At 55.8% G+C, this 27,595-nt stretch overlaps 1 protein-coding gene and 1 long non-coding RNA gene across 2 annotated transcripts; one reads left to right on the top strand and one right to left on the bottom strand.

Annotated features, from left to right (window-relative positions):
- The first annotated feature begins 408 nt into the window (after positions 1–408).
- LOC118624153 lies at positions 409–2,748 on the top strand. The gene is made up of 3 exons (XR_004958342.1): positions 409–1,247; positions 1,862–1,942; positions 2,140–2,748. It is a non-coding gene; the product is annotated as an uncharacterized LOC118624153 (long non-coding RNA).
- On the bottom strand, positions 1,007–18,780 carry PVALB (parvalbumin). Its single transcript, XM_036252181.1, has 5 exons — positions 18,721–18,780; positions 16,356–16,423; positions 14,691–14,823; positions 13,368–13,477; positions 1,007–1,226 (listed from the first exon to the last, which is right to left on the bottom strand). The coding sequence occupies exons 2-5, from the start codon at positions 16,414–16,416 to the stop codon at positions 1,198–1,200; spliced, it is 333 nt and encodes a 110-aa protein (XP_036108074.1). The 5' UTR covers positions 16,417–16,423; positions 18,721–18,780; the 3' UTR covers positions 1,007–1,197.
- Positions 18,781–27,595: the final 8,815 nt, after the last annotated feature.

The following is a 27,595-nucleotide window of genomic DNA, read 5'->3' as shown; positions in this document are numbered from 1 at the left end:
GGCAAACATGTAACTTCTCTGTGCCTAAGTTTTCTCATCTGAAAAATGAAGATGATAATAGGGTTGTTGTACAGGTGGGATCGTGGACTGGCTCAGCACAGAGCAAGTGCGCAGTCGACATTAGCTACTGGTGTTGATAGGACTGAATTTGGGGCCCTCTGATGGAGTGAATGGGAAAGAGAAGCTCTTGTTTTAAAATATTTTTCTTTATTGATTTTTGGAGAGAGAGAAAGGGAGAGATAGAAACATGGATGAGAGAGAACATTGACTGGCTGCCTCCTGCATGCCCCCCACTAGAGATCAGGCCCACAACCTGGACATGTGCCCTGACCGGGAATCGAACCGGCAACCTCTTGGTGCATGGGTTGACGCTCAACCAGTGAGCCACACCGGCCAGGATACTTTTTTTTTTTTTAACTGCTGAATGTACACCTGGAGCTCTGGGGGAATCTCGCCATCACGAATGATGCAGCACGAAGGACAGCAGTGCTTGGAGACAGGGAAGGAGTACTCCATCCTGATGCTATCACTTGAACCCCCTGATCCAGCTGTTCCTGAAGCCCCACCTTGGACTAATAGGTCCATAACCACTCAAGTCTTTGTTTTCCTTCCTTTTCTGCTTAAGTTACTTAGAGTTGGCTTTCTGTCATTTGTAACAAAAAGAGTTTTAATGGATATCCATCCATCCATCTGCCCCTCTGTCCATCCATTCATCCACTCATCCATCCACAAGTCTTAGCTGTGTGGGCTTAGACATATCACTTCCTCTTTAAGGATCTGGAAAATGGGAGTTTCATCACCTACCGATGGGGCGGTTTCAAGGGTAACGGGCAACCCTTAAAGGGTAACGTGCTGTGCTCAGTAACAAATGCAGAGGGACTCAGTAGATTTCTCTTTCCTCCCTTCTTTTCTGTCTAAATCCCACCCCCACCCCTGCACAGGTGTCTGGAAAGCCAAGGCAGGACCCACCCCAGCCCCTTGTCCTGGATCCTTTCGAGCAGCAGAATCCGATTGGTACAGCCTTTATTGTTTCTCCAGCATTTTCCAGAAGAATGGTGTCATTTGAGGGCCGAAGGAGGACCAGGGGGAGTAAAAAATAACATAAACAAACTGAACAGAAACGCAGGAAGGCAGCGAGAGGGGCTGAGGTTGGGGGTTGGGGATAGAGAGGTGGAAGACCTGGGCAGCCAGAGCCTCTTAGCTTTCAGCCACCAGAGTGGAGAATTCTGCAAAAGAAAATGACAGAGGTGAGTCAGGGGTGGGCCTGGCAGAGGAGACCGGCCCTGGGACCGGGGCCCTGCGACCTGGGGCTCTGCTCCTGGTTCTCACATGTGTTGCAGAGGTCCTGGGCTGATGGGGCCAGTGAGTGTGGGAGGGAGGGAGGGAGGGAGGGAGGGAGGGGAGGGAGGGAAGTGATGCCACACAGCCCACAGATTATTAATAAAAACTACAATCATAATAGCAGTGATGATTTTCTGAATGTTTATCACATGCCAGTTACTATTTTAAGCACTTTATATAATATATATATATATATATATATATATATATATATTTATATATTTATTTATTCCTCACCCAAGGATATTTTTCCACTTATCAGATAGAGTGGGAGGGAGGGAGAGAGAGAGACAGAGAAACATCGATGTGAGAGAGCCACATCAAGTGGCTCCCGCACGACCTGACCAGCGCCAGGGACAAACTGCAACCGAGATACGTGCCCTTGACTAGAATTGAACCCATGACTCATTGTCCGCGGGCTGACACTACAACCACTGAGCCAAACTGGCCAGGACTATCTCTTACTTAACTCTGACACTAATCCTACGATGCGCATTTTATCATTATTCCCATTCTACAGATGAGAAAACTCCTCTGATGAGTCTGGCAATTTTCACGAGGTCATAGTGCAACAAGAAGCAGAGCCAGGATTCAGACCCAGGTCTGTGGCCACCTATTGTGTTTTCCCCATCTGCCCATCAAGGTCGTCAGCAGAATCTAAAAAGACAGACTCCTGGGCCCTTGCTTGGAATTTCTGACTTAGGAGGCCTGGGGAAAAGGATGAGTTATTTTATTTGTTAGAAGGCAATGCTGGGGAGCAGCCATATTCAAGAACTTCCGGGTGCTCTTCTTCCTCAGGGGGACAGAGCAAGACCCTGGAGGACCCCGAGCCTGTCGCATCTCCGTGCAGCTCAGGGGAGAGAGCACATACAGGTGCTCAGAACAAGCTGAAGTCTGTCTCACACAGCTCCTCACCTGACATCACAAGCCCTCAGGAGACTAGGAAGTATCCTCCCCATTTTACAGAAGGAAAAACTGAGGCCCAGAGAGGAGAAGTGACTTTGCAGAGCCTCCAGGTGAGGGGAGGCCTAGGGGCCAGGATATGGTCCCCCGCCCCACAGGAGCTTCTGGTCTATTGGGAGGAAGACGACATCTGGCAGGAAGTGCTCCAAGCTGCTGGCCTTTTCTGGGAGTCTCAAGCATGCAGAAGGCGTTGTCACCCAGGATCTTGGCACCTGCTGCTTGCCCCACCTGGTGGACTCTGCTTTCTCATGGTTAGCTCCTTCTCACTCACCTGGTCTCCGCCCACATGTCACTGTTCAGGGCGCCTCTCTGACCACTGGGAGAGCAGTGATGCTCTTGGCTAGAGCCACGTTTTAGCACGTTCACGGCACTCACACTTACTTCTGGTATTTCGGGCACATTCCTTTGCTGTCTGCCTCCCCCACTGGAACGTAAAGCTCCAGACCTCAGTCACCTTGCTCCACCCTGACCCCAGGGCCACGTGTTTGTGAAAGGCTATGGCGGAGACTTCACCCGCAGGGAGAAGAGGGGCCTTCCCTTCGTGCAGCAGAAAAGAGAGCGGAGGTGTCTTTTGATAGAGTCCTGTAAGCAGATGTAGGATCCCACAGGGAGAAGTAGGTGGAGGGGAAGGGATCCCAGGTGGAGGGGAAGGGATCCCAGGTGGAGGGGAAGGGATCCCAGGTGCAGGGGAAGGGATCGCAGGTGCAGGGGAAGGGATCGCAGGTGCAGGAGAAGGGATCCCAGGTGCAGGGGAAGGGATCCCAGGTGCAGGGGAAGGGATCGCAGGTGCAGGGGAAGGGATCGCAGGTGGAGGGGAAGGGATCGCAGGTGGAGAGGAAGGGATTGCAGGTGGGGCCCAGAGGGCAGGAGACAATGGAGTGTATTTGGGAACAACCCAGTAGCCGGCCTGGGCTGCAATTCTGGCTCTGTCGCTTATGGGCTGTGTGACCTGGTCTCTCTGGGCCTCATTCTCGTCATCTGACTTGGAGACAGTCGGGAGAGATTGGTGGTGCTCAGGAGGTCCCCGGCTCCCACCGTGAGCCCCTCCGCCCCATTCTCCAGGTCCTCTCAGGTGTGGGGTCCTCGCTGCAGTGGTCATAGGGGGTGCTGCTCAGCAGGGGGCTATTCTATGACCTTTATCTGACACAAGGGGGCCAGGGAGTCTCTTCCCTGGTTTTTCTCTTCAGGAGACAAGAGAGAACGAGGAGGAATTTGCCACCCTCTGCCACTGCGGCTCTGGGATGCCATGTCCCCAGCCTGCCACACGGTAAGGCCCCGGGTAAGTCCCCATCGCCTCCAGAAGATGCAGTGTCGCGGTGGGGACGGCGTGGGTGGGGATGAGCGGCGGGGCTGCCGGCCCTGCCTGCTGGGACATGTATCTTGGGGCGCCCGTGGCCCCAGGTCGGCGGAGTGAAGGGAGGGCAGGAAGCATTCCTTGCGAGAGGCAGCGGACAGGAAGTGGCTTCAGCCCAGAGAGCCAGCGGGGGGTGGGGGGCTGCCTGCCGCCCTCAGACCTGGACGCAGCACGCGGTCCCCTGCTCTGCCCCACGAGCGCAGTTACGCCCAACGTTAGCGCCAGGGCGCTGGGTGAGGGACACGGACCTCTGTCCTATTTTTGCAACTCTTCTGTAAAGCTAGAATTATTTCCAGATAAAAAGTGAAAAAACAAAAAACCAATCAGACCAACACATGCCGTCGTCTATAAATAACCCGGCAGGGTAGGACCTGGGCTCCTCCCCTTTCCTGGGGCTGACCTGGGAAATGGACACCACCCTCTCCTGTCCCCAGCTGTCCTGCCCCCGAGGACAGGAAAGGCAGGTGACCAGATGTGGGGGCCTGGATATTGACTCGAGGTAGGAGAATGGGAGGGTCCTCCAGCTGGTCCCGAGAATCCCCAGGGTCACGGGTGGGGCAGTAACAGCCAGCGGCAGGGACAGAACCAGAGGCGGCAGGGACAGAGGCGGCAGGGACAGAGGCGGCAGGGACAGAACCGGCAGGGACAGAGCCGGAACACCAATCTCTAAAAACCCCTCTCGAGAGCCAGGCGGCAAAGCTTTGGCTTCCTCAGCCATGAGCTCCTGCCATCCTACAGGTGGTTCTACTGAGATGTCTTCTATCATTAGTACTTTGATTGACATTGTCCATTTCTATAGAATTTAACATTCTTATTTCTTTAATGCCTGCATGGGAGGTGTTTTGCATATATTATCTCATTATGTTCTCACCACCACCCCATGGAGAGAGGCTTTTGTCTGCACTTTACAGATGGGGAAACTGAGGCCCAAGGGTGCCGTCGCTCGACCAAAACCACGTAGCGGACGTGACTCAGGCTGCGCCCTTGGGCCTCCTTCTTTGCCCCGGAGGTTCCTGACCTCCTCTAACACAGTGACACACGAGCCAGCTCAGACATTGCCACCCCTGAGACTGTCACATCAGCCCTTTCCTATGTACTTCTTGGTACTTAGCACTTTCTGGGATGATCTTACTTATGTACTTACTTATTTTTACCTGTCTCCCCCTACTAGACTGTAACTTCCAAAAGGGCAGGGAGCCCGGTCTTGTCCACCACCCTCCTAGAAGAACAGACCTGATACAGCAGGTGCTACTAGACAAATGCCACATGGATGAGCTGATAGATGGAGGGATGGATGGAGGGAAAGATGGATGGATGGATGGAAGGAAGGAAGGATGGATGGATGGAATAGATGGATGGAAGGATGGATGGATGGATGGATGGATGGATGGATGAAAGGAAGGATGGAAGGATGGATGGAGGGATGGAGGGATGGATGAATGGATGGCTGATGAATCCTCCTTAGGGGTCAACAAGTACTGGCTTACCTCCTATAATTCTCTCGACAGCCCTGGGAGGTAAGTGGGACAAGTCCCATTTTACAGATGGGGAAATGGAGGTCTGAAGAGATAAGTGGCAGGGACAGAGGAAAATAAGAGGCAGAGGCAGGACTTGGCCTATGATACCAGGAACACCCTTATGTGAGTATGCACAGGCCGGTCCTGCTGGGCCAGCGTCCTGGGTGGGTGGAGGCATGAACTCTCTCCGGCTTCAACCTGCCGTTTCACCGGGAAAACTGACCCTAGCCTGTCTGTGTGTCCCGACCGTGGGCACTGAGCGCTCTGTCCTGGGATAAAGAAGATGCCATCTGTCCGCTAACACCAGCTCATGGAGGGATCGTCAAGAGGGGGTTTTGGTCCTTAATGTTTTCGACTTGCACTGATATCTCTGACCCTCACCCAGAAATGACAGCTTCTCAGCTGCTCATCAGTCAAGAGCCCATTAAGCACCTTCACACTGGACGGTATTTGGTGCAGCGTGAAGGGGACCAAGGAAGGCTGACCAGGGGACTCTGCAGAGGTGGAAGGTCGGGCATCTTGGACTCTGCCCATGGGAGATATTTCGGGCCCTTGGGGTTTTTAGAAGCCTCTGAAGACAGACCCGTCTGCCCACCTGAAGTCCACCCTGTAGCAGCCAGGGCATCACAATAGCCACAGGCTGCCGCTTTCTGCAGAGAACACAGGATTCTAATTTTATCCTCCCAGAACCTGGAGAAGGGCACTTTGTAGACAAATTGAGGTCAGGGGTCACCTCTTTGGCTCATTCTGCATCTCCCTCAGGGCAGAGCTCTTGGGAACCGGCCAATTAATGAACAGCACTCCTATCAAAAAAGGTCTCCAAATGTGCACATCCCTGCTTAGAGAAAACAAACGAGCGAACGCACAGGCCCTGGAAGGTCTCACCCGCTGGTTTGGCGGTAGGATGCTGGGACGGGGCACGGGGCATCAGAGGATGGGGTTCCAGCCTTGGTTCTGCTGTCGCTCATCGCCCGGGACAGGCCCCTCACCCTTCCAGGCCTGGGTGCTCTGACCTGTGCAGCGTTGCATCCAGAAGACGCCTTCCCTGCTCTCCCAGCGTTTGGAGCAAGGGGACCAGGAGTCAACCCCCAGTTCCCATGTCTTGCTTCTGTGACCTTGGACCAGGGGCTTCACGCCATGCGCCTCAGCTCCCCCGTCTGGAGAAGGGCACTCCTTGGGTTGTTTCGGAAGGAAAGCTCTTGCCACAGGCCCGGTGCACGGCCGGCGCCAGCATCTGCCTGCGGTTGTCATCAAGATGCTTCCGCAGCTCCAGATGCCTGCGAAATGCCGGCTGCTGCCTGGCACAGACTCTGCCGTGGCCATTATCTCTGCCCCTTGGCCCTGCTGCTGTCCCCTGCCTCTTCTTGTCCCTGCCTGGCCCCTCAGCCTTCCAGCAACCCTGGAGCTGGGTCTGACTCTTGTTCTATCACTTCCTGGCTGGGTGGCCTTAGGTCACCACTTTCGTCTCTGAGCCTCAGTCTTCTCGTCTGTAACGTGGGTATGATAACGCCTCCTTGCGCGGCTCCTGGGAGGACCAGCTGAGCAGACAGAGAGGGGCCTGGCGCACTGCGTGGCCTACGCACATCGGCCCCACCTCCCTCGGAGCTCCGCAGCACCGCTGACATAACCACAGTAATAACCACCCAGATCCTGCCACGAAGACGAGGAAGAGGTAACGTGACAGAGGGCACGGGGAGCCTAAAGGGCAAACAGGAGTCCGACACTCCCAGCAGTTAGGGTCCCACCTCTGGCGTGCCCTTCCACGGAAACCTGGTCGCTGACCCTCAGTCTCCGCATCCGTACGTGGGGATGCTGAGTGTCTTCACGGGGTTAGGTGAGGGCTACATGGGATCATGGGTGCGAAGTGTCTCCGGCAGAGATGCCTGCCACTCGGACAGCAGTGTCATCGATCTGCTGTCTAGGGAGAGGCTCCGGTCAGAACTAACTGCCCCCGGGCCAGCCCAATGGCGGCTCCATCATCCAATCACAAAGAGATGGGAGGTGGGCTGGGGCTGGGGGGCGGCAGACACAGGGTCAGAAGATGAGAGGACTCAGTTCTTCCCTTTCCCTTGGGAAACTGAAATGAGCCTAATTAGGTCTGTCCCAGGCGTGGGTGCTGAGGGATGGACAAATTTAGAAGGCACTGACAGGTGAGGCCCCGGTAGCCCACAGCCCGAGTGAAACTGAGACAGCATTGAGTCAGCGCCTGGAAGGCTCCCTCCCTCCCTCCTGTGCTGACCAGGAAGGCCCCACCCCCTGGGTTATCACCTCGCCTCTAAATAGCTCCTGGGCAGGGTTTCTTATAAATTGCTATTGCAACAGGGATCACTTTCCGACCCCAGGAGACAGGGAGGCAGGGTCATCCGGGGTCACAGCAGACAGCCTGCAAGGAGCCTTCCTGAACAGCTCTGGGGGCACCCTCTCTTCTCCCCATTTTACTCACAGGGACTCTGAGGCTGACGGTCACTTAGCCAGGAGGAGTCTAACTTAGGCAAGGCTCAAGCCGCGTGCGTCTCCTTCCCAGACGCTGGAGGTGGACAGCCCTGGGCTCTGCCTCTAGCTGTACCCCGAGGTGGAGGGGGGGGGAGGGCTGGTCTCTGCCCTCACCACTGCTCCTGTTTGCAGAGGGCAGTTACGTAAGGGGCGCTTCTGTCCCTCTGCTGAAGTGCCCAGGGCAGCGTGAGGCCGGGCGCAGGGAGGTCCAGGGGGATTTCAGCCAGCACCTTGCGAAGTGCAGGGGCCATTTATAACTCCACGTCTCAGCTCAGCCTGCTGGAGGGAGGGGCGGAGTCAGCCCGGTTCCATTCGACCGAGGATTTGCCTGCGACTTAGACACGTAAGGCCCACTGGGCCTCAGTTTCCACGTCTCGGTATGGATTACAGGCTCGATTGGGCTGGCCGAGGACACAGTGAGATGGGACAAGACACTGTACACCGCAGAGCCCGGCCATCAAGACTGCGGCTGGCCCTGACACGCACGTCCTGTCTGGCTTGGAAACCCAACCCCGGCGGGGCCGGAGGGCTGGAATTACTGGGACGGAGGGGGGGTTCCTTCCATCCTTCTCACTTCCCTGCTCTCAGACTCACGTTCATCTCCTTAGAGGACTGGCATTCCGCTGCTTCCAAAGGGTTTCGAGGTGGCTTACAAGAGAAAAATTCACGTAAAATAAGAGAAAAGGAATGGTTTCCAGGCCGCTCCTGAATTCAGCCCTTCGAGGTGGGGATGCTGGTCCTCACTGCTTGGGCGCCTCAGCCGCAGGCGTCCCCCTCACTCCGCCTCCCCTCCCGTGTTAAATAGTCTCCTTAAGGATAAAAGAGAACATTTCCTGCCAGAAGGAAGCAGGAAAGACAAGTGCCTTGAGGCCGGTGGATGGGCCGACTGGGATGGTTAGGCCATAATTATGACCGCATTTTTTAGCAACAGAAGCAAAAAGCAAACCAGTCTCTTGAGTTAAAACTGGCCTGAAGCATTAGAAAAGGGATCGGGTTTCAGGGAGACAAGATTGCATGTGTGTGTGTGTGTGTGTGTGTGTGTGTGTGTGCACGCTCACGCGCATGCACCTTGTCTACAGCACGGAGGGGGGAGCGAGATATTTGGAGTCAGAGTGTCAACATTAGAACAGCTCAGACCCCAATGCCAAAAGCAGTGTGATCCTGGACAAGTCACCCCACTTCCCTGAGCCTCAGTTTCCTTGCCTCGTGCAGCTAAAGGAGGGAAGGCCAGCGCGCAGCCCCGGGTGCACGGGAAGTGCCACCCAGATGACAACCACCGCCTGTCCACCCGCACACTCACGCGCAGGCACTGGGTGTGGAGAGCCTGGTGGGGACACGCTGTGCGAGGCCGGCCGCAGAGGGTCCTGGCTGGAACAGGGAGCCCCCGTCCTGGCTCTGCTGCCGGGGACCCTGGGCATTACTCTCGGTGCCTCACCTCCTCGTTAGCCAAATGGGAGGAGTCATGGCACCCACTTTCCGGGATTATTGCAAGGCAGTGGTTCTCAAAGTGGGTGCCCAGATTGTCAGCACCACCTGGGGACTTGGTAGAAATGCCCACTTGTGGCCTCACCGCAGACCTGAGGGGTCAGAAACTCCTGTGCTGTGAAAAACGCTCTGCGTGATTCTGGCCGGGACCCACCATGGCGCAGAACCAGTACGTGAGAAGGGAGCCGCCCTGAGGGTCATCGCTACTTGTGCCTCGAATTTCAACTGCATCTGGGTTGGGGGCAGCTTCCACCTCTGTCCAGCTTCTGTTGTCCTGCCTCCAACCCCCCTTCCCAGCTCTGCACTCGGCAGCCTTTGGGGATCAATGAACCATGTCTATGAAAGTCCAAGTTTCCTGGAACTAGCCGGAAATGCAAAGGGTTATCATTAGAGCTTGGTCTTTCTGTTCCCTCTCTTCAGTCTGGGATCCTAAAAAACTCAGTAAACAGCACTCACCTTCAGAAGGGCAAACGGTGCTGAAGAAGGCGGTGGGCCCTGGGTCGAGAATCCCCCTGCACCTGCCACGTGCAAGCCCCCAGCCCACACGGGTCTCTAGCCTCAGCCAACAGACCTCTCCCAAGACAGCATACTTCCTGTCACTGCATCCCAGAGCTGGACATATGTGCATTCTCTCATTCACTCATTCATTCGTTCAACACACGTTTCTTGTGCCACTACTATGTGTCCTTTTCTAGGTGCTGGGTGAAAACTGAAGAAAACAAAGTTTCTGCTCTCATGGGGCTGATATTGCCAGTAGGGGAGATAGAAGGAAGCCATACACCAATAAACAAATCATCTGATGATAGAAGCTCATTAAACTATGAATGAACGAATGAATGAATGAATGAATGAATGAATGAATGAATGAATGAAGCAGGCAGCACAGGCATGTGCTTGGGATCCAGACAGACCCGAACTCCGATCTTGACCTTGTCATTTCCTAGGCACGGACGCTAAGGCAAACTCAGCCTCTGTGAGCCTCAGTGTCGTCACCTCTACACGGGGACAGGAACAGTACCCACTTCAAAGATAGCTGGGCAGAGTCAATGAGCAGAATGCTAAGCACTGTGCCTGGCACACAGGAAGTGCTGCATGAAGCTAAACGTTATTGTCGTCCTTACTCAAGGGCACAGCCGAGCCTAAGAGCCGAACGGGGCCACCCCTGGGAGGGACCCCGGTGACTGGCTAGTGGTTTGACTCCTGATTTTAATAAATAAGCACAGGAGGGTCAGAGGGATCTGTGACTTGCCCTAGGTCCCTCCAGGAGCTGGAAGCATCCTCCAGCAGGTGGAAGGCTCAGACCCTTCAGCCCTTAGAGGGAGCAGGCAGCCAAGCGGAGAGCCTGAGACAGAAGCTCCTGGGGCGCGCAGTGGGCTCTGCCTCCCATCTCGCTGCCCGCGGGGCATCACCACGCCGTCCCTCTCATGGCCCTCCAGAAGCACTGGGCTTGGGGTGGCAGCGAGGACCGGGAGGCAGCTACATCTTTCGACCACAAATGCGGGGCCCACCTTGGGTGGTCTGGTCTCACCGCCTATTTCATCTCTTGCCCCACCCCCACCCTGCTGTGTCTGCTCTGCTCCCCAGACCTTCACCAGGTTGGCCTGAGCCTGCCTGTGCTGCCAGCCGGGCCTGGGTTCGAGTCCACTGTCACCTTGGGGACTGGAGCTGTTCTGTCTGTATCTACACTCGTGTCCTCTGTCATCCCAAGGACAAACGATGTGCCCTCTGGCAGACCCCAGCACAGGGCTCGGCAGATATTACACACCCTGGTAATACCTCTCTGGGCAAATGCTTCCCTGGACAAACCAATCATCCTGCCCCTTTCTAAGTATGCCCTAGACACCCCCCTCTTAGTGCCTTTGGATACCTGAACCTCCCTCCCCTGCCCCGCAGCCTGCGCCATTCCTGCCCACAGCCGCCAGACCTGCCCGAGGTCTCTCCCTCTCCACAGAGCTGGCCCGCGCCTCCAGCCTCTGCCTGGAGTTACTGCTCGTTTGTGTAAACATATACACAGAGCTGTAAGCAACGTGCAGAAAGAATAGAAACAGTATCTCAGTGCTGTTTGTTGAGCACTTACTATGTGCTGGGCACTGCACTCAACACTCCCGTACGTCATGTCATGGACGCCTCACTAAATCCCAGCGAGAGATGTGTTACTGTGCCCCACTTACAGACCGAGAAACTGGGGCTCGGGGTTGCGATGCTCAGTGGCCAGGAAATGGGGCCTCTGGGAGTTGGACCTAATTCAACTGTATCTCTCCCACTGACCAGCACGGGGTTGCCTCCCAGTAACTGCTGGAAGAGTTTAGTAAGCTCTTTGAGATCTGAGGGAGGGAGGGAGGGAGGGAAGGAGGGAATTAAGGAAGCAGGCCAGGATCTGGCCTGGTTTTGTTCATCATTTAGGTTGTTGGTGAGCAGCCAGCCATGAAGACCCTGATGAGGGCGGCTGAGCTGTGGCGTATTGGCTGCGAATAGAAATGGGGAGGGGGGCGGGTCTGGAGGCCCGGGTGAGGTACGGTGGGGATCCAGGCTCTGGTGGAGCTATCTGAGAAGTGGCTTGCTGAGGACGGGGGTGTGGGGGAGACGGGCCGCTTACTGGAGTCACCAAGACCAGCCACCAGCTTCTCTCCAGCTCCGTCCACTCCGGCTCCTTTAAGCCCCTCCCTCCTTGCCAGCCACAGAAGGGGCAGCTGTCATCGCAGGACCAGGCGATCCTGCGCGTCTGACCTTGCTAGAGGTTCTCTATTCTCGTTTCTGACATAAAACTTTAATCAACTACACCCACGTCCAGAATCCTTGTACCTTTCCCAAAGCAATTTTCTGTCTATAACCACTGAATTTCCACAACGAGCCCAAGCAGGTCTTAGGATAAAACTGTGCACCCTATGTGTCTGGCAAGGGGACATACGTGTGGCCAAGGTCACAGCTGGTGAAGGGCAGAGAGGACGCAGAGCATGGGGGGCTGGACTTCACACCCAGGTAACAGAGGTTTATTAAGTGCCTACTTTGCGGCAGGTATGGACTAGATACTGAGGGTAAAAGGACGAGTACAATTAATGGAGGCACGGTAGCACTTTCTCTGTGCCGGGCACTATCCTAAACACTTCACACAGCGACACAACTGATCCTTACGAAAAACCCAAGACATAGCAACGATCACTGCCCTCAGTTCAGAGCCAGGAAAACGGAGTCACAGAGCCGTTACTTGAATTGCCCAAATCACACAGCTAGAAAGTGGCAGAGCTGGGATTTGACCCCAGGCAGCCCGGACCTAGAGGTGAAGCACCTACACAGTTTCCATGTAGACGGGCAGACACGAGACGCCACAGGAGCGCGTTGGGAAGAGTTATTCAGACCTGATTAGAAACCCCCTCCCCACCACTGACTTCCTAGCTCTTCGAATAGGCTAAGGCTCCTCAAGCTCGCTTTGCCCACCTGCAAAATTAAGAAAACTCCCAGGATGTGTGATGCTAAGACAGAGAATGACACCGGGATGGGCTGCGGGAATGTGGGTTAGAGCTGAGCGGAGAAGGATGTGAGATGCTGGACCACCGGCCCCTCGCCTGCCCTGAAAGCTAAGCTTGAAGAGCGATATTCCGTTTCCTCCTTCCCAGCCGATCCGTGGCGGGCTATTTTTCCTGGCTCTCCTACAATGCTGGAATGGTCTGTTTGGGTGAAGCCCAAACGGGTCTGAGACTTGAAGTTACAGGACACCCTGACAAGATGTTGAGGAGGACAGGAGATAAGGAATTTCCATCCTTGGAATCTGAGAACGTGAGAGCCAGCAGGGTCCTTGGGGATCAGCCGGCCTCATCTGCTCGGGTTGCAGAGTGGAGACTGAGGCCCGGAGGAGAGAGAATACCCAAGGTCGCAGACAGTCCAGACAGAGCCGTGATAAAACCCAGGAAATGGTGCAGGCAAAGTTCACGGAAAACCCCAAATTCTCCTGAATTCCCTCCCCACAAGGTAGGGAGAAAAAAAAGAAAAAAGAACCTGTTCTTTTGGGAATGTTCAAATTCAGGACGAATACACCAGTTTCTCTTTGCCTGGCTTGCACGACAGAGCTCTCGTGCCTAACAGATTGCCTCTTGTCTTCTGATCTCGGGGGCTGTGTGCCCTCTGCTCTCCCTTCACGTGGCAGACACAGCTTCGCGCTTTCAGCACCCAGACACCCCAAGACCCACACGTGCCCAGGCCCGGTCACGGCCACTCACCATCGACCCCGATCTTGCCGTCCCCGTCCTTGTCCCCCGCGGCCAGCAGCGTCTTGGTTTCTGTGACAGACAGGTCCCTGGCGTCTGCAGAGAAGCCCTTCAGGATGGATCTGGGAAGGAGAGCCAGGGAGGGAGTCAGCTCAAGGTCACCTTGCAAGAGCGCGGTCCGGAGGGTGGGCTGGCATCGCGCAGGGGAAGTGGGCGGCTGGAACCGCAGCAAGCAGCGCACATGCGGGTGCTGGGCCAGCGGCCGGGCTGCGGCTGTGCCTCCCGGGTGGGGCTGTGGGAAGGACAGGCTGTCCTCAGTGGTGGCTGACCACACTTCAGGCAGGGCACCTGCACTTGTTTGTTTATTCAGCCAACACAACCAACACAAAAGTGTCTTCTCTGAGCCGGGGCCATGCTGGACATGGTGGGAGGCACAGGATGATCTCAGGAAGGCGCCCGGAGAAAGGAGGAGGGGTCAGATGCTCTGGGAGAGACCACGGTGTGCAGGAGGCAGTGTGGGATGTGGAGGGGGTGCTGGGGGAGGCACCCATCTGCTCCGGGAGGAGGGGAAGGAAGAGTCTGGAGAAGGTGATACCTGGAGGACAGGTAGAAGTCAGCTCCTGTGTGTGTGGGGGGGGGGGGCATGGATGGATAGAAGGAGAAGGTACTAGCGAGGGTATCCTTGTGGGATGGTTTGGGGTAAGACTGGGTGGATGGGGAAGTCCTCCCTTGAAAGGCTCCTCTCCACCCCCTCACCCCTTCTCTTCCTGACAAAATTCAAGGCAGTCTTGGCCAGAGAGCAACACAGGTCACAGCCGGGTCGGCAGACATGGGCCAGGTGGCCAAGAGGGTTACAGTGGGAGGCTCCTTCGCTGGTGCCATTCTACATTTTCCTTGTCACGACCTTCTCCTCCTTTGCTTTGCTCCCTGGACTCCTGAACCCCCAAAGCTGGTTCTGCAGCCCCGATTCACCCAGAATCGGGTGCAGAAGGGTCGGGATCCACAGGCGGGTGGAAGGTGCCTTCAGACGGAGGGACCAGTGAAGTCTCAGGCCAGCACTCCCTGTCATGCCTGTGGTGTCAGGCGGAGGAAAATGGCCTCCCGTCGTGTTAAATTATTAAGTAGCATCATTCCATTAGCAATATCAAGTCGCTACAATTTAACCTAGTCAGTCGTGCTTTCTGCTGAGGATTTTATGCTTCCGGAAGCAACGTGGTCGGGCATGGCTGTTTTCTGGGGGGCGCAGAAGCAGGCCGATCTGACGGGCTTTGGGAGAGTCCCGCCCCCTGCCCCTCCCCGAGCCCCAGGTCGGCAGCCCTGCAGGCCTCAGTTTACCCCAGCTCGTCCTCCTCGATGAAGCCACTCTTGTCCTTGTCCAGGATGTGGAACACCTTCTTCACGTCCTCCGCACTCTTCTTCTTCAGGCCCACCATCTGGAAGAACTTCTTGTGGTCGAAGGAGTCGACCGCTGTGGGGCGGAGAGAAGCGGGTTGAACCGGAGCGGGCAGTGGGGAGGGGAAGAGGGTGTCACAGAATTTGTTGGCTCACTCCCCTGTGTCAGTCCTGGGGGACAAAGGGGATACGCCTCCACAGGAGGGCTGAGGATGCCAGGCCCCAGAGGGTGCTTTGCCCAAGGTCACATAGGTAGAGGCGGGAGGAGTGAGCTTGCACCCGGACTGCCCTGGCCCCCGAGCCTGCCCCCACCCTGCACTGGCCCCTCACCGAGGTGGGGGAGCCTCTGGGGGCAGCCGGGCATCAGGTGTTCAGGGAGTCTTTCAGGTGGGGGCGGAGTGGGGGTGGGGGGAGGAATTAGAGGGGATGTGAACTTGTTTGTGTATTTTGGGGCAGGGGAGGGGGCGAAGGGTGGGGGAAGAGGCAACCTGTCCTTGGCCACAGATTGTGGTACCAGAAAATCAACACAGAGAGGACACATTTCTCTCAAGGTCACACCATGGGTTGAGGACCCAGAAATCCCCGCTTTGCTGCAGAAATCTATTCTGGTGGGAGTTGGGGGTGTTAGAAGGCTCCCCAGTTAAGTTTCTATTTTGAGGGAGCAAGGAGGGTCAAGCAGAAGTGAGTGGGTTATCTCAGCACCCCACCTTCTTCATGCCCAGGGGAGGAGGCGCCAAGCAGAAAGGAAGTGGGCTCCCCCTTCCCCATGTTCTATGTCCAGCACTCCTTTTAGGAGCACCTGGGAAGGGGCGCACTGTTAGACGGAGTACCGTGTGTCTGGGAGGGGGTGTCCGGTTGAGTCATGTTCTCCTCCCTTCACCCAGGGCTGACGCTGGGACAGGGGACCAAGACCCAGTTCTAACCCCACTGGTGCCTGCTGGGTGACCTTGGGCAAGTTTCTGACCGGCTCGCAGCCTCAGTTCCCCGTCCGGGTGATGGGAGGGAGGAGGAAGGGAGCTAAGCACGCAAGTCCAGGGCTGCTCAGAAAGGTGAGACAGCCGCTCCCCCTGGGCAGCCGGAGCAGGCTGGAAGTTACAGCCGAGGATGCTCGACAGGGCTGGGCAGGCAGAGCGGAGTGCCGGCCTGGGAAGGTCACCTCATTCTCGGGTCCCTTGGAAAGGGGCTCTGAGCCCGGGCTGGGGGTTCGGACAGTGGTGGGGGCAGCCCTGCCCACCGCTGGACAAGAAGCACCCTGTCCAGAACGGGGGTCGAGGGAAGGGGTGGGAGAGAAGGCGTACATGCCTGCAGCGCGCCCGGTGCCTAGAGGGGAAGTCCCGGGCGACCGCGAGGACCCCGGTCTCGTCCTTGGCCCAGGACCCAGCCCTCCCAGCACGGCCACCCAGCCTTTGGCAGCCTGCAAGTTTTCATTTGCTCCGGCAGGGTGCCCCGCCTTCCCGCCCGATCCAAGTCCCCCCGGACCACTTTGGGAAATGCTGAGGACCCCCACTCCCCGCCCCGCCGGCGCCCCACGGGATGCAGGGACAGAGGGGTGCAGGGGCCAGGGCGGTGGGTGAGGGTAGAGGGCTGAGGAGGGAGCGCGCTGCTCACCGGCGAAGGCCCCCAGTGCCTTCTTGATGTCCTCCGCGCTGAGCAAGTCTGTCATCGACATCCTGCAACTGTTTGAGCGGGCAGAGCAAGTGCGAAAAGATTAAAAAGTGCCTTTCTCATCATTTCTGCTCATATGACCGGCGCTGCAGTGCTGCGCGCCGGGCGCACGCGGGCCGGCCTGGCGCAGAGCCAGGGGGCGCGGGGCTGGGCGCGCAGCCAGAGCAGCTCGTCCCGGTCCCGCCGCGCGGCCCGGCCCCCGCCACAGCCCCGTCAGGGGTCCCGCCATCCCAGGGGCTGCAACCAGGGCGCCGGGGAGAAGGGGGGACCTCTGGACTTTATGGGTTGCCCGCATCACCAGCCAGGTCTGGAGGATTCGCCTGCCGTCAAGGGCACACAGGAGGCGCCAGCCTGGTGCAGCTCAGGGCGTTGGGTCGGTGCACCTCGGAGGTTGTCCCGCCGCTTCAGGGAGGATATGGACAGGCAGGGGCCAGACCTACACCCTCGTGGGTCCCGTGGCCCTGCTGCCACTCTCTCTCTGCTCCTACCTCACTCAGCCTCCGCTCTTGTCTGTCCTGGATGCAAATTTTGTGCTGCAAAATCTGAGCGCTCAGGTCTGGAAACCCGACCCACGGGATGCTGGGGGGTGGGGCACAGGTAGGCGGGTCCTCCTTGGGCTCTGCGGGAGCCCCGTCCCACATCTGGTCAGGGATGCGCATCCTGAAACCTAATTTCTTTTCTACTCTCACTTTTCAAAGGACCTTTCTCAGATCTCCAGAACTCCTTGCTTCCTGGCCCCCTGAGCCTCGGAGCCTGGGGCGGGTATAACGCGGGCCCAGACTCCTCCTGCCCCACAGAACTTTCGAAGGTGAGACAGGAGAGGCCACTGGGAATCTCTGTGCACCCTCCCCGCTTGGAGACTGAAAGGGCCAGGATTGGGGAGAGGGTGGCACCTTCAGACCACACTTTCCAGACGCCAAAACTGAGCAGGGCTGCCAGCCTGAACGTCACCTCTGGAAATGTGACACTTCCTAATCTTTGTGCAGCCAGAAACCAGTTGCATTCTTTCCCACGGTCTCTCAAGGATTCAAGCTGCAACCAGCTGCCTCTTGTGTGGAGCACGGAGCAGGGAGCCGGGAGGCCTGGGTTCCAGATCTGGGGCTGCACTCCGTCCCTGTGTGACCTTGGGTTGTGACCGCCCCCATCTCTAAGCTCTGTCTGCCTCCCTTGTGTTGTTGTTGGTGGTGGTCCCTTGCGGAGGGGTTTTGAAACTCTAACTTAAGGTGCATGGGCTGGTGGGCAGGGCCTGAGACTGGTGAGCCTTCGTGGTGGTGGGGGTAGCAGGGAGAACTACCCAGCTGCCCATTAGCTCAGATTCCATCGGTCCACTGTCAACACTCTCCCTCAGCCTGGCCCTGGATGGCTGCCCTTCTTGGAAACCTTAGGACGTTGCTGGCTCTGGCTGCCCCTTCCCTGTGAGTCAGCTCCTTCAGCAACAGCCTTCCGTCTGGCTTCCACGTCGCCCAGGCCGCACTCCCGACCTGACCTCTTTTGGTGGGAGGCCTTCTCTGGACCCCTCAGCTGCCCCTGCTGCCCTGCCCCACGGCTGTTAACTGGGCTGCTGGGCTTCTGTGCTACCATGTCAGCCCCTGGCTCAGCTCATGCCAGAAGCCTCCGCTGGAGAAACTGTTTGCCCCGCCGAAGGATCCTGCTGTTACACTGGCAGGGAAACTGAGGCCCAGAGTCAGTGAATGGCGTTAGGACATGCGGAGAGGCCGTGGCAGAGAGGGGCCCACTCCCGGGGCTGCGGACCTGGAGTTCGGTAACAGCTCCACGGAGCTCCTCCCGGCGCTCGGGCCCAGCCCCACCAAGTCCCACATGGCTGAGTCTCCAACACCGACCCCTGTGGCGAAGGCTCAGCAGAGTCCCACCCTTCTCTTCCTTCCTCCATCTCTCCTGCTGCAGAAGCCTGCCGTCAACCTGACACCCTCTCTGGGCTGAAGTCCACCCAGCACAGCATCAGACGCTATCGCTTCAGCCCATCACCCTTCCATACCCCTGCCTCCTGCCTCCTCTGCCCACTGATGGCATCACCAGCGTCTGCAGCTGTCTGGCTCCACCCCTCTCATTTTACAGGTGGAAAACCTGAGGCCGGGCCAGAGGAGGGCTCTGCCCCAGCCACAGCAGGGGTGAGGATGGGGAGCCCAGGAACTCACACTCTCAGGCCTGGACTCCACAACTGCCTACTGTTCAGTGCCCTCACCCAGCCCTGTGTCAGCTGGGGAAGGGGAGGAAGGCTGTCCCTTCCAGCTGGCCTCCTCCCCACTGTGTCCCTCCATCCTCCTCTAACCCAGTGGCTGCCACTCACCTTGGTTGGGGGTGGAGGGCTGAACCAGTGGGAAAGGCTGGGCTGGTGGGAGGTCCTGTCGGAAGTGAGCCTGGTGGTGGGATAGCTACCTATATAGGCTTCTGCTCTGGCTATTTTGGGAGGTGCCGCTCCCCCCAGCCCTCGGCCCCCTCCCCTTCCGGTGTCAGGTACTCCTCAACTGTGGTGCTGGGTGTCTGTATCACATTCAGCCTCCCTGGGCCCATCAGGCTAGGCCTATTAATAACCTTGGCCCCGGCCTCCCTTCAGCACCCAAAGTTGAGGCTCAGGCCAGGCTCTCCTCCTCCACGAAGCCTTCCATGATCACGTTAGATGGCAGCAACGTTCCTGTCCTTCAAAGTCCTTCAAGGAAAGAAGAGAAAGGCCAGCGAAGGGACAGGACAGGAACGGTCTTCCGTGCGTGGGGCTGGGCTGCGTTCTCATGCACACGGGCCTCACGCCGGCCTCGCGGCTCGGGCCTGTCCCACTTGCGCGGACGAGGAAGCAGAACGCGGCGATGGCCGGTGGTCTGGGTCTACCACTCAGGCCGTGGACCTGGAGGAGCGACCCGGCGCTTTCAGGAGATGGTCTGGGGCCGGGCGGAAGGGCAGGCCTGCAGGTGCTCTGCAAGTCTCTTCCTCTCTCTGCATCTGTCTCCCGTCTGTAAGGTGAGCTCAGCCCGGGGCAACTTTGTTCTACAGATGGGCTTCGGGGGCTGTGAACCCTCTGAAACAGGCAAAAAGTCACGTGCAAGCGGGCTTTTGTGAAACAGGTCCGGAGCTTTCATGAAATTCACAACGGGATCTCTGTTGTGATCCGTCTTGCATTGGAGATGACCATCCAAGGGGTGTGCTTTGAAAAGCATGAATACATGAATGAGTACATTTGACAAATATTTATCATCTAGTATGGACACTGTGAAAGGCTCCTCTCCTCATCCCCAACCTTAAAAAGAATCTCCTGGGAACTGACATCGTCACCAGTGAAGTCCTGTTCTTGGCGGTGACCTGAGGGTGCCCGGGTTCATGCAAAGGCTGCTGGGAGAGAAGCTACACCATCCTTCATTGGCCATCAGCTCCATGGGCGGGAAGAGCAGAGGGTGGACTGGACGGAGAAGCCGGTGCTGGAGCCTGGATGTGCTAGGGGTCTGGACGAGGGCGACGGCGACAGGCAGACGTGTAGAGATATCTGAGAAGACTCTCCCAGACTTGGGGGCTGTGATGAACGAGATGGACAAATCCATGTTAACTCTACGTTTCTAAGCTGGAGTCCATTGGCCAATGGCGGTGATGCTTTTGAAGGAGGTGAGTCTGGGGAGGAGGGGGGCCAAGTTGGGATGATGACAAGTTGGAACTGAGAATCCTAGGATGTTAGGACCGGGACAGACTCTGTAGTGACCAGCTACGACCTGCTCGTGTTGTAGTGTAGACACCAAGGCCAAGGTGATGGACCCAAATCACCCAGAGAGTAGTGGACAAACCAGGAGGTTGTGCTGGGTTTGGGGTGCCTGGGAGACATTCTGGTGGAGACCCCCGGGAGGTCTGAACTCTGGGGAGAGGTCGGGCTTGGACACAGAACTTTGGTGGTTTTCAGGGAGGTCAAGGAGTTGAAGTCATGAGCGTGGCTGAACTCAAGGGGGCGGTATTGTGGCAGAGGCTGGAGGACTAACCTTTGAGTGAGGGCTGGGAAAAGAACCTCACTCGTTTGTTGAGCAATGTGCCGGGTATGGTGTACACTGCCTTATGCTTGTGTCCTTACAGATAGGCATTGCCTTCCCCATTTTACTAACGAGGGAACAAGGCTCAGAGGGGTTAGGCAACTTGCCTAAGGTCACAGAGCATAGGACTGAAATCTAGGTCTCTCTGACCCCAAGGGTTTTGCTTCTTTCTACTCTGTAGCCCTACTTCTTGAGAAGAGCAACAGAAGAAACGCTGGGGCGGTGCCCACCGTGAGTGAATTCTCTGAAACCAGGGTGGCTTCCTTTCTGGCCCCATGTGTCTCCTTCATGTAATTAGGCAGATCTAGACGGGCTGATGCATATTGAGTGGGGGGAAGGGGGTGCATTCATTGAGCACCTACTGTGGACTTCGTGCTATATCAAATAATTTCATTTTACCCTCATTATAGCTCTCAGAGAGTTGAGGAAATAGGGTCTCAGAGAGGTTTAGTAAGTTGTCCAAGGTCACACAGCAAGTAAGTGAGAGAGTTGAGATTCAAACTCAAAGCTTCCAATTCTGAAGCATCTTCCCCCTGTAACACTTGAAGTGGGTAGGATATACTAAAGCCTGAGTAGAATATTTGAAAAATTATTCAGTTCCTTTGGCTCTGAATCCATGCCAATCCAGGCAGCCATCACTTTATTAATTTGTTTTACAAGGGCCTTGCTGCTAGAGAATAGGGCCCTCAGGCAGGACTTCTTGGACTGTAAGTGATAGAAAGCCTGACCCAGGCTGGATTAATACTCTGTGTATGGTGATGGATGTTAAATAGGCTTATTGTGGTGGTCATTTCGCAATATATACTCCTGAAGCTAATATAATGCTGTATATACCTCAGTAAAAAAGGAAACATTTGATGCTCCCCACTGAAAAAAGACAAAAGGGGATTTATTGCCTCGTGAAACTGATAAGTCCATGAAGGTTCAGGTATGGCTTGATCCAGAACTCAGACACCGCCTCGAGAATGCTGTTTCCGTTCCTCCCCAGTGCCTTGTGCTGCAGTGGCCCCTTCCCAGTCTGGCCGTCCCCTGAGGGTGACAAGGTGGCTCTCCCTGCAGTGCTGTAGGCGTCCAGGCCCAGTTCCACGGGGCAAGGGGAGTCCACTGCCCCCGTCTTGGTCAGAAAGCCCAGAATGGAGTTTCGTTCACTGTGATTAGCTCGGTTTGGTCACACACCGCCCTGAAACTGGTCGTTATCCATTGCAAGGGTGGCACAAGCCTGGCCACAAGGCACCTTCCAACTCAGATGGGGCAGAAGGTCACCATCATTGGAGCTGCTTGGGCGAGGACTGTCCCTGGACCCTCTTGAGAGGTCAAGGATTCTAGGTGGTCAAGGCCTGTGAGCTGTTCACTGAGTGAGTCACTGGGGCGCCAGGCGGTGCCCGGCAGCAGGGAGGGTGATGCCCCAAGTCCTTGGTGAGTGTGATGACAGGATGCATCAAACTTCTCAAGAATGATTCACTCTGCGGCCAAAGTGGCCTTTCCGGACGGACTTGAGAGCCCCAACCCTATCCTGTCCCTTGTGAGGCCTAACAAGCAGCGACACCCAGCCCCTGGGCCTCTGCTTACAGGCAGCAGAAGTGCCCAGTGGAACTGTCCCCTCGCCTTAGGGTCCCTGACTCTGAGCGGCGATGAGGCTGCTGGGTAGATAGAGGACTGACACATGGGGAGACACTGAGCCCTTCTGTCCCCCAGGTCCAAATGCTGTGCCTGGCATCTATTCTGTGAGAGTGGACCCCATTATCCTCCTTTCACAGACATACAGACTGAAGTTCAGAAAAGCCCCGACTTGCCCCAGGTCACACAGCGCGCAGAGCCCAGAGCCTGGTCTGGCTGCCTCCATCCCTGTGCAGTGCTCGCCCCACAGGCCGCCCTGGCTTCCCAGCGGCTGTGGGGTCAGCAGGAGATGGGCACCAACAGAGGGGCCTGACGGGGTGAGGCACAGGAGTGGACAGCCCTGGTCCCTACCTTGGCTCTGCCACTTACCCGCTGTGTGACCTTGAGCTAGTTGCTTCACCTCTCTGGACCTCAGTTTCTTCATCTGTAAAATGGAGCTGAAGAGGAAGCTGTGGTGAATGCCAAATAACATCACGTCTGAGCAGGGGTTTGGAGGATACAAAATCCTACACAAGTGGTAATGAGCGTGGTCGTCTTTGTGTGGTGTTTACCCTTGATTCTGTCCTGCCACCGAACGAGGGGACCCGGAGTGTCGGTGTGGAGACAAACGCAGAGAAGCGAGGACTGCCGCCCTCATCAGCCCTGGCTTCCCCGGGAAGGGCTTGAGACCAGGACTCGGTGTCCTGCTGGGAAGTCAGGGGCACACGTCAGAGCGGGGATAGGAGAACTGGAGACTGCGACATGGAAGGACCTGACCTTGGGTCTCAGACCCGGTGTGGTCCTGGCGGGCGGGGCTCTGGAAAGAGCTGGGCGGGGCTGTGTGAGCCGAGGTAGTGCTCCTCTTGGCCACCTGGGTTTGTGCCCTTCCCTTGAAAACCCATCCCATCTAGGTGGTGCTCAGGAACCGGGGAAAGGGTTTGGTCCTTGCATGGGCTACAGTTATAGAGGGAGCAGGGCACCCCAAGGTCATGGTGTGGAAATCGGAGGACTGGTAGAACTTGGGGGTGCTCTCTGGGAGTCTCTCTCCTGGGTGTGCTGGGTGGTGTGCACGGAGAAGCAGACACAGGTTGGTCTGCAGAGCCTTTAAGACAGCTCTCGGCTCCCAGATGCCTGCTGACCTCAGGGGAGCAGACGGCATCACATCCGGAGTCCAGCTCGGATCGATCGGGGATCCTACATCAAAGAGACAATAGTCCTCTCACATCATAATCTCCTCCTTAGACCTCTGCTAGCTCAATCCATCATCATATCACTCATCCCATAACAACAAGTTAGAATGATCATTGAAAGAGGTGTGTATGTGTATGTGTGTGCACGTATACCTGGGCAGGTGATAAGTCTCCATGTGTTATTTTGGGGCTCCCAGCCAGTGCACTCTGAATGGGCTCCCTATGCCCAGTGCCTGGCACATCCCCCCAGGGGGCCCAAGAGCTCCCACAATCCACATGCAGCTTTCTCAGCACCCAGCATCTGTGCATCCAAATCAGGTTCGTACTGATGTTTGGAACCCTCCTGCGGCCAAGGGAGAAAACAAGGACTCATCTGGAACCATCTCTCTGTCCCTCCGTGTCATGGGCTGAACTGTGCTCCGCCAAAGTTCATCTGCTGAAGCCCTACCCTCCAGGAGCTCAGAATATGACTGTATTTGGAGACAGGGTCTTTGCCGAGGTGACTAGGTTAACACGAGTTCTCTGGGGTGGGCCCTAATCAAATGTGACTCCATACAAAATGTCCTTGTAAAGAGATGAAATCAAGCTCAGACACACAGAGAGGCCACGGGAAGACAGGGAGGAGGCAGCCATGGACAGACCGAAGGCAGAGGCCTCAGAAGAAGCCAACCCTGCTGACCCCTTCATCTGGACTTCCAGGCTCCAGGACGGTGAGAGATAAATGCCCGTGGCCCAGGTCCCCAGCCTGTGGTCCTTTGTTGTGGCAGCCCCAGGACACTGATACACCAGGACGGAAAGAGGCTGATGGAGGGGGTGCGAGAAGGAAGGTCTCTCCATTCCCATGATGACGTGAACTCTGGACCACATTCTCATGAAAGTGCTCCAAGTCCTTTGAAATGATTACCTTTCCTTTCTTTTAACAAATTGTATTAAAAAGTGACAAATACCCTTTAAAGAAACAATGGAAAATAGAGGGACTCGGGAGGAAGGGGAGTCACCAATAACCCATTGCTCCCTGAGTGCAGTCACTGTTATCATTTCAGAGGTATCGGCCTTCTCACTCCTGCTGGGCCATCCACCTGCCAATCACCCTTGATGACTCAGCTTGGTGTCACTGCTTCCTGGAAGCCCTCCTGGGTGTCTTCCCTCCACCTCAGGCTCCTTCTAGCACCTGCATTGACCTTGACCATGACCTCCTCTCAACTGTTTTCAGCTGGGATGGTGGGGAACCAACACTGTTGTCTGGCTTCTCTCCAGGAGCACCTCTAAGAAGGAATCAAACCGATGTTTTTGTTTTTGGTTGTGTGTGGACAGTGGCGGCTGGCTACTCCCGATGCTGCCGAAACCCATTGCTTTGCCTGCACGTTAGGGGCAGCTGCTGGTGTAGAATTCGTTTTTCAGGCCCTGGGATCTTCCCCTGGGGTTCAAGCCTCGTATCTATGGGGCTCTCTCCTCCTGACCCAAAATTGTGGCTCATGTTCTGATAAGAGAGGTTACTTTGGGGAACAGGAAACTGGATATTGAAACCAGGCTGAGCAAATCTGGGACGTGTCTTGGGAGCCCTTCAGCCAGCGGGGGAGGCTTGCCTTTGGCACCGAGTGTCAAAGCCCTGGATGACGCGACCAACATGTCCCGAGGTCGCGATTGAATCATTGTTTCTTCTTATCAAATATCTATTGCTTTCATCCTGATTCTGGGTCAAATTCTATCGAAAAAAATCTTAAACCACAGAAGCTGAACCCGTTTGAAAACCAGCGGTTCCCATCTTGCTCCGGTGCCGTCCGCAGACTGACCCAGGACTGTGACAACGACTGAGAATCGGGGACTAAACACCTTCCTCTCCACCGTGAGTCCTTGGTCGTAAGTCTATATTACTGGGGGCCCTGGGCAACCGATTAATCAATTCAGCCATCTCATTTTTTAAGATTTTTTCTGTGTTGCTTGTTGTTGTTGTAATAGAAAATACATAACAGAATCTACCATGTTCAGCCTTTTAAAGTGTGCAGCCCAGGAGGGTGAGTATATTTGCATTGTGTGTCCAGCATCTCGTGAGAAGGCTGAAGGTCAGAGAGGTCATAGCTCATCAGAGGGAAATGGAAAAGTCAGGACACACACCCAGACCACCCCCCGGCCCTGAAGGAGGGGAGCAAGGTCGGCCTGTCTCAGGGAAGAGCAGGAAGGAGGGAGAGAGCCCAGGGCCGGCCGGGAGCTGCTGGGTCACATTGAGACTGCGGTCTGAGTTCTGCTCTTTTTCAACTAGAAAAAGTATAAAATATCAAACGAAATCTTGAAGACATTGGGCTAAATGAGAGAAGCCAGGTTGGTCACATGTGATTTCCTTGATAGGAAATACCCAGAATCGGGTTGGCGGCTGCCAGGGCTGGGGAGAGGCAGGGGTAGGGAGCTACTGCTTCCCAGGTAGAGGGTTTTACTGATCGAATGTTTTGGAACTAGACAGAGGTGGCGGTGACTGTGAAGGCATTAAATGCCACTGAATTATTCGCTTTAAAATGGTCAACGTTCTTTTATGTGAACGTCACCTCAATGACATTTCCCCCTACAAATTGTCTGTGAGTCTTGTAGAGGAAAAATATCGAATGATGGTTGTTTCACAGATACAGTCACGCGGGTCACACTCGAGGGAGATGTTGTCTTCAGTTTGCCTTCAGGGCCCCTTAGCAACGGCTGTGCCGGCTGGAGTGACTGACAGTGAGGATGCTTCAGCCCCCCTGGGTTAGCTTAGGCACCACCCCTTTCGGGAAGCCCTCCTTGATCCCTTCCCCTGATCACATGCCACTGGCGTGTTCCCCTGCATATACCCTGACTGTTACTATGGAGCAATTGCCCACTGACCTGTCCACTCCTCATCCTGCCCGTAGCCTGCTGAGGTCAGCGACCCTTTAGTGTCTGAGTGGGAAGGAAACTACGTAGATCTTGGGGTACGTAGAACCTGGCTCGGCCAGCATAGTAGTGACCTTGGGCAAGTGGTTTAACCCTTAGGAACATCAGAGCCACATCTGAAGAATGAAGATGCTACTTTCCGCACAGGGCTGGGCCAAGGAGTCTCGGTTATATAATCTCAGGCTCTGTGGGACTTTTAATTTTAGCTCCTCCTCCTCCTCCTCGTTACTGCCTTTGATTTCTCATGGTTTTAGCTTTCTCCTATTTCAAATGACCACACTGGCCATGTGGACAGCAGAGTGGGCAGAAAGCGTCTGCTTTGGGGCACCCACTGTCCAGAGGGCAGGGCAGCGGCGCAGGGGGCGGTGCTGGGAGCTGAGGCGCAGGGAGGTGAGTCCCAGGGTGAATGTTTAGGGACAGAGGTGTCTGCTGCCATCACCTGGTGGAGAGGAAAGTATATTTGGGCTGAACTGCTGTCTCAAGCTGTGTGATGTGGCCAGACACTCACCCCCTCTGAGCCTCAGCAGCCACCCCTGGAAATCGAGACTCACGGGAGTATGAAATGAGCACACTGATGAAGTGACGACCGGAGGCAGACAGGGTCCGAGGAAGGACTCGGGAACTGCAGGTGTGCAGAGCGACTCCTTGCCTGCGTAGTATACATTCTGTGTCCCAGAGCCATGGCCTGCAGCGGAGGGACAAACATACCCAACCCTTCGCTGGACTCTGATCGGATCCTTCCGTAAGTGAGCATCCAAGGACTCCAAGTACCTATCCAAACTCTTAAAGAGACCTGCCGATGAGCAGGAAGGAGCGCTCTGTTCCTGTCCGTGCGGCTGTGCCGGGTCAGATTTATTTCACTTGTAACAGAAAGAGTCCTGATTACGGTAGTCTGCCATGCCCGATGCTCCATGCCTTTCAGTAGTCCTGTCCTTTGCTGTCACCTCCCCTTGCCTGTGGGATGGGATGGAAGTGATGCTGGGCCTTGAGCTGCCATGTAAGGTCAGGTACTCTGCTGGAGAGACCATGATAAGATGCCACCTGAAGAGAGAGAAGTCCAGACACCACATAGAGAGATAGAAGCCCAGCTTCCCGGTGTCCTCGATGAGCCCAGCCCCCAGTCAACCTGCCCGTGAATGCAGCCACATGAGTGCTCATGGGCCAGAGCAGAAGAACCACCCAGTTGAGCCCTGTTCATTTACAGAGTTTGGAAAGATACTAAAATGATTACTGTTTTGAGCCTTGTGTTTTTGGTGTCGCTTGTTACACAGCAATAGATCACTGAAGCACTGACTAATACACTATTTCATAGAGTTGCCAGAGCCAAGTAAGATAGTGCATGCGAATTGCTTAGCACAGTGTCTGCCACGTAGAAAATGCTCTTATTTATTTATTTTTTTTTTATCCTCACCCGAGGACATTTTTCCATTTTTTGTACAGACAGAGTGGGAGGGAGAGAGAGGAAGAGAGAGAA

This window comes from Molossus molossus, unplaced genomic scaffold (assembly GCF_014108415.1).
Source record: "Molossus molossus isolate mMolMol1 unplaced genomic scaffold, mMolMol1.p scaffold_m16_p_10, whole genome shotgun sequence".
Taxonomy (NCBI): Eukaryota; Metazoa; Chordata; class Mammalia; order Chiroptera; family Molossidae; genus Molossus; species Molossus molossus.
The sequence above is the reverse complement of the archived record's forward strand: the minus strand, read 5'-3'. Positions and strand labels throughout refer to the sequence as shown.

Bases quoted from the DNA above. Each gene is read 5' to 3' on its own strand.
- PVALB (XM_036252181.1), bottom strand. From the start codon at position 16,416: ATGTCGATGACAGACTTGCTCAGCGCGGAGGACATCAAGAAGGCACTG. The intron at 14,824-16,355 runs GTGAGCAGCGCG...TCCGCCCCACAG, and splicing joins GGCACTGGGGGCCTTCGCCG to CGGTCGACTCCTTCGACCAC. The intron at 13,478-14,690 runs GTAAACTGAGGC...TCTCCTTCCCAG, and splicing joins ATCGAGGAGGACGAGCTGGG to ATCCATCCTGAAGGGCTTCT.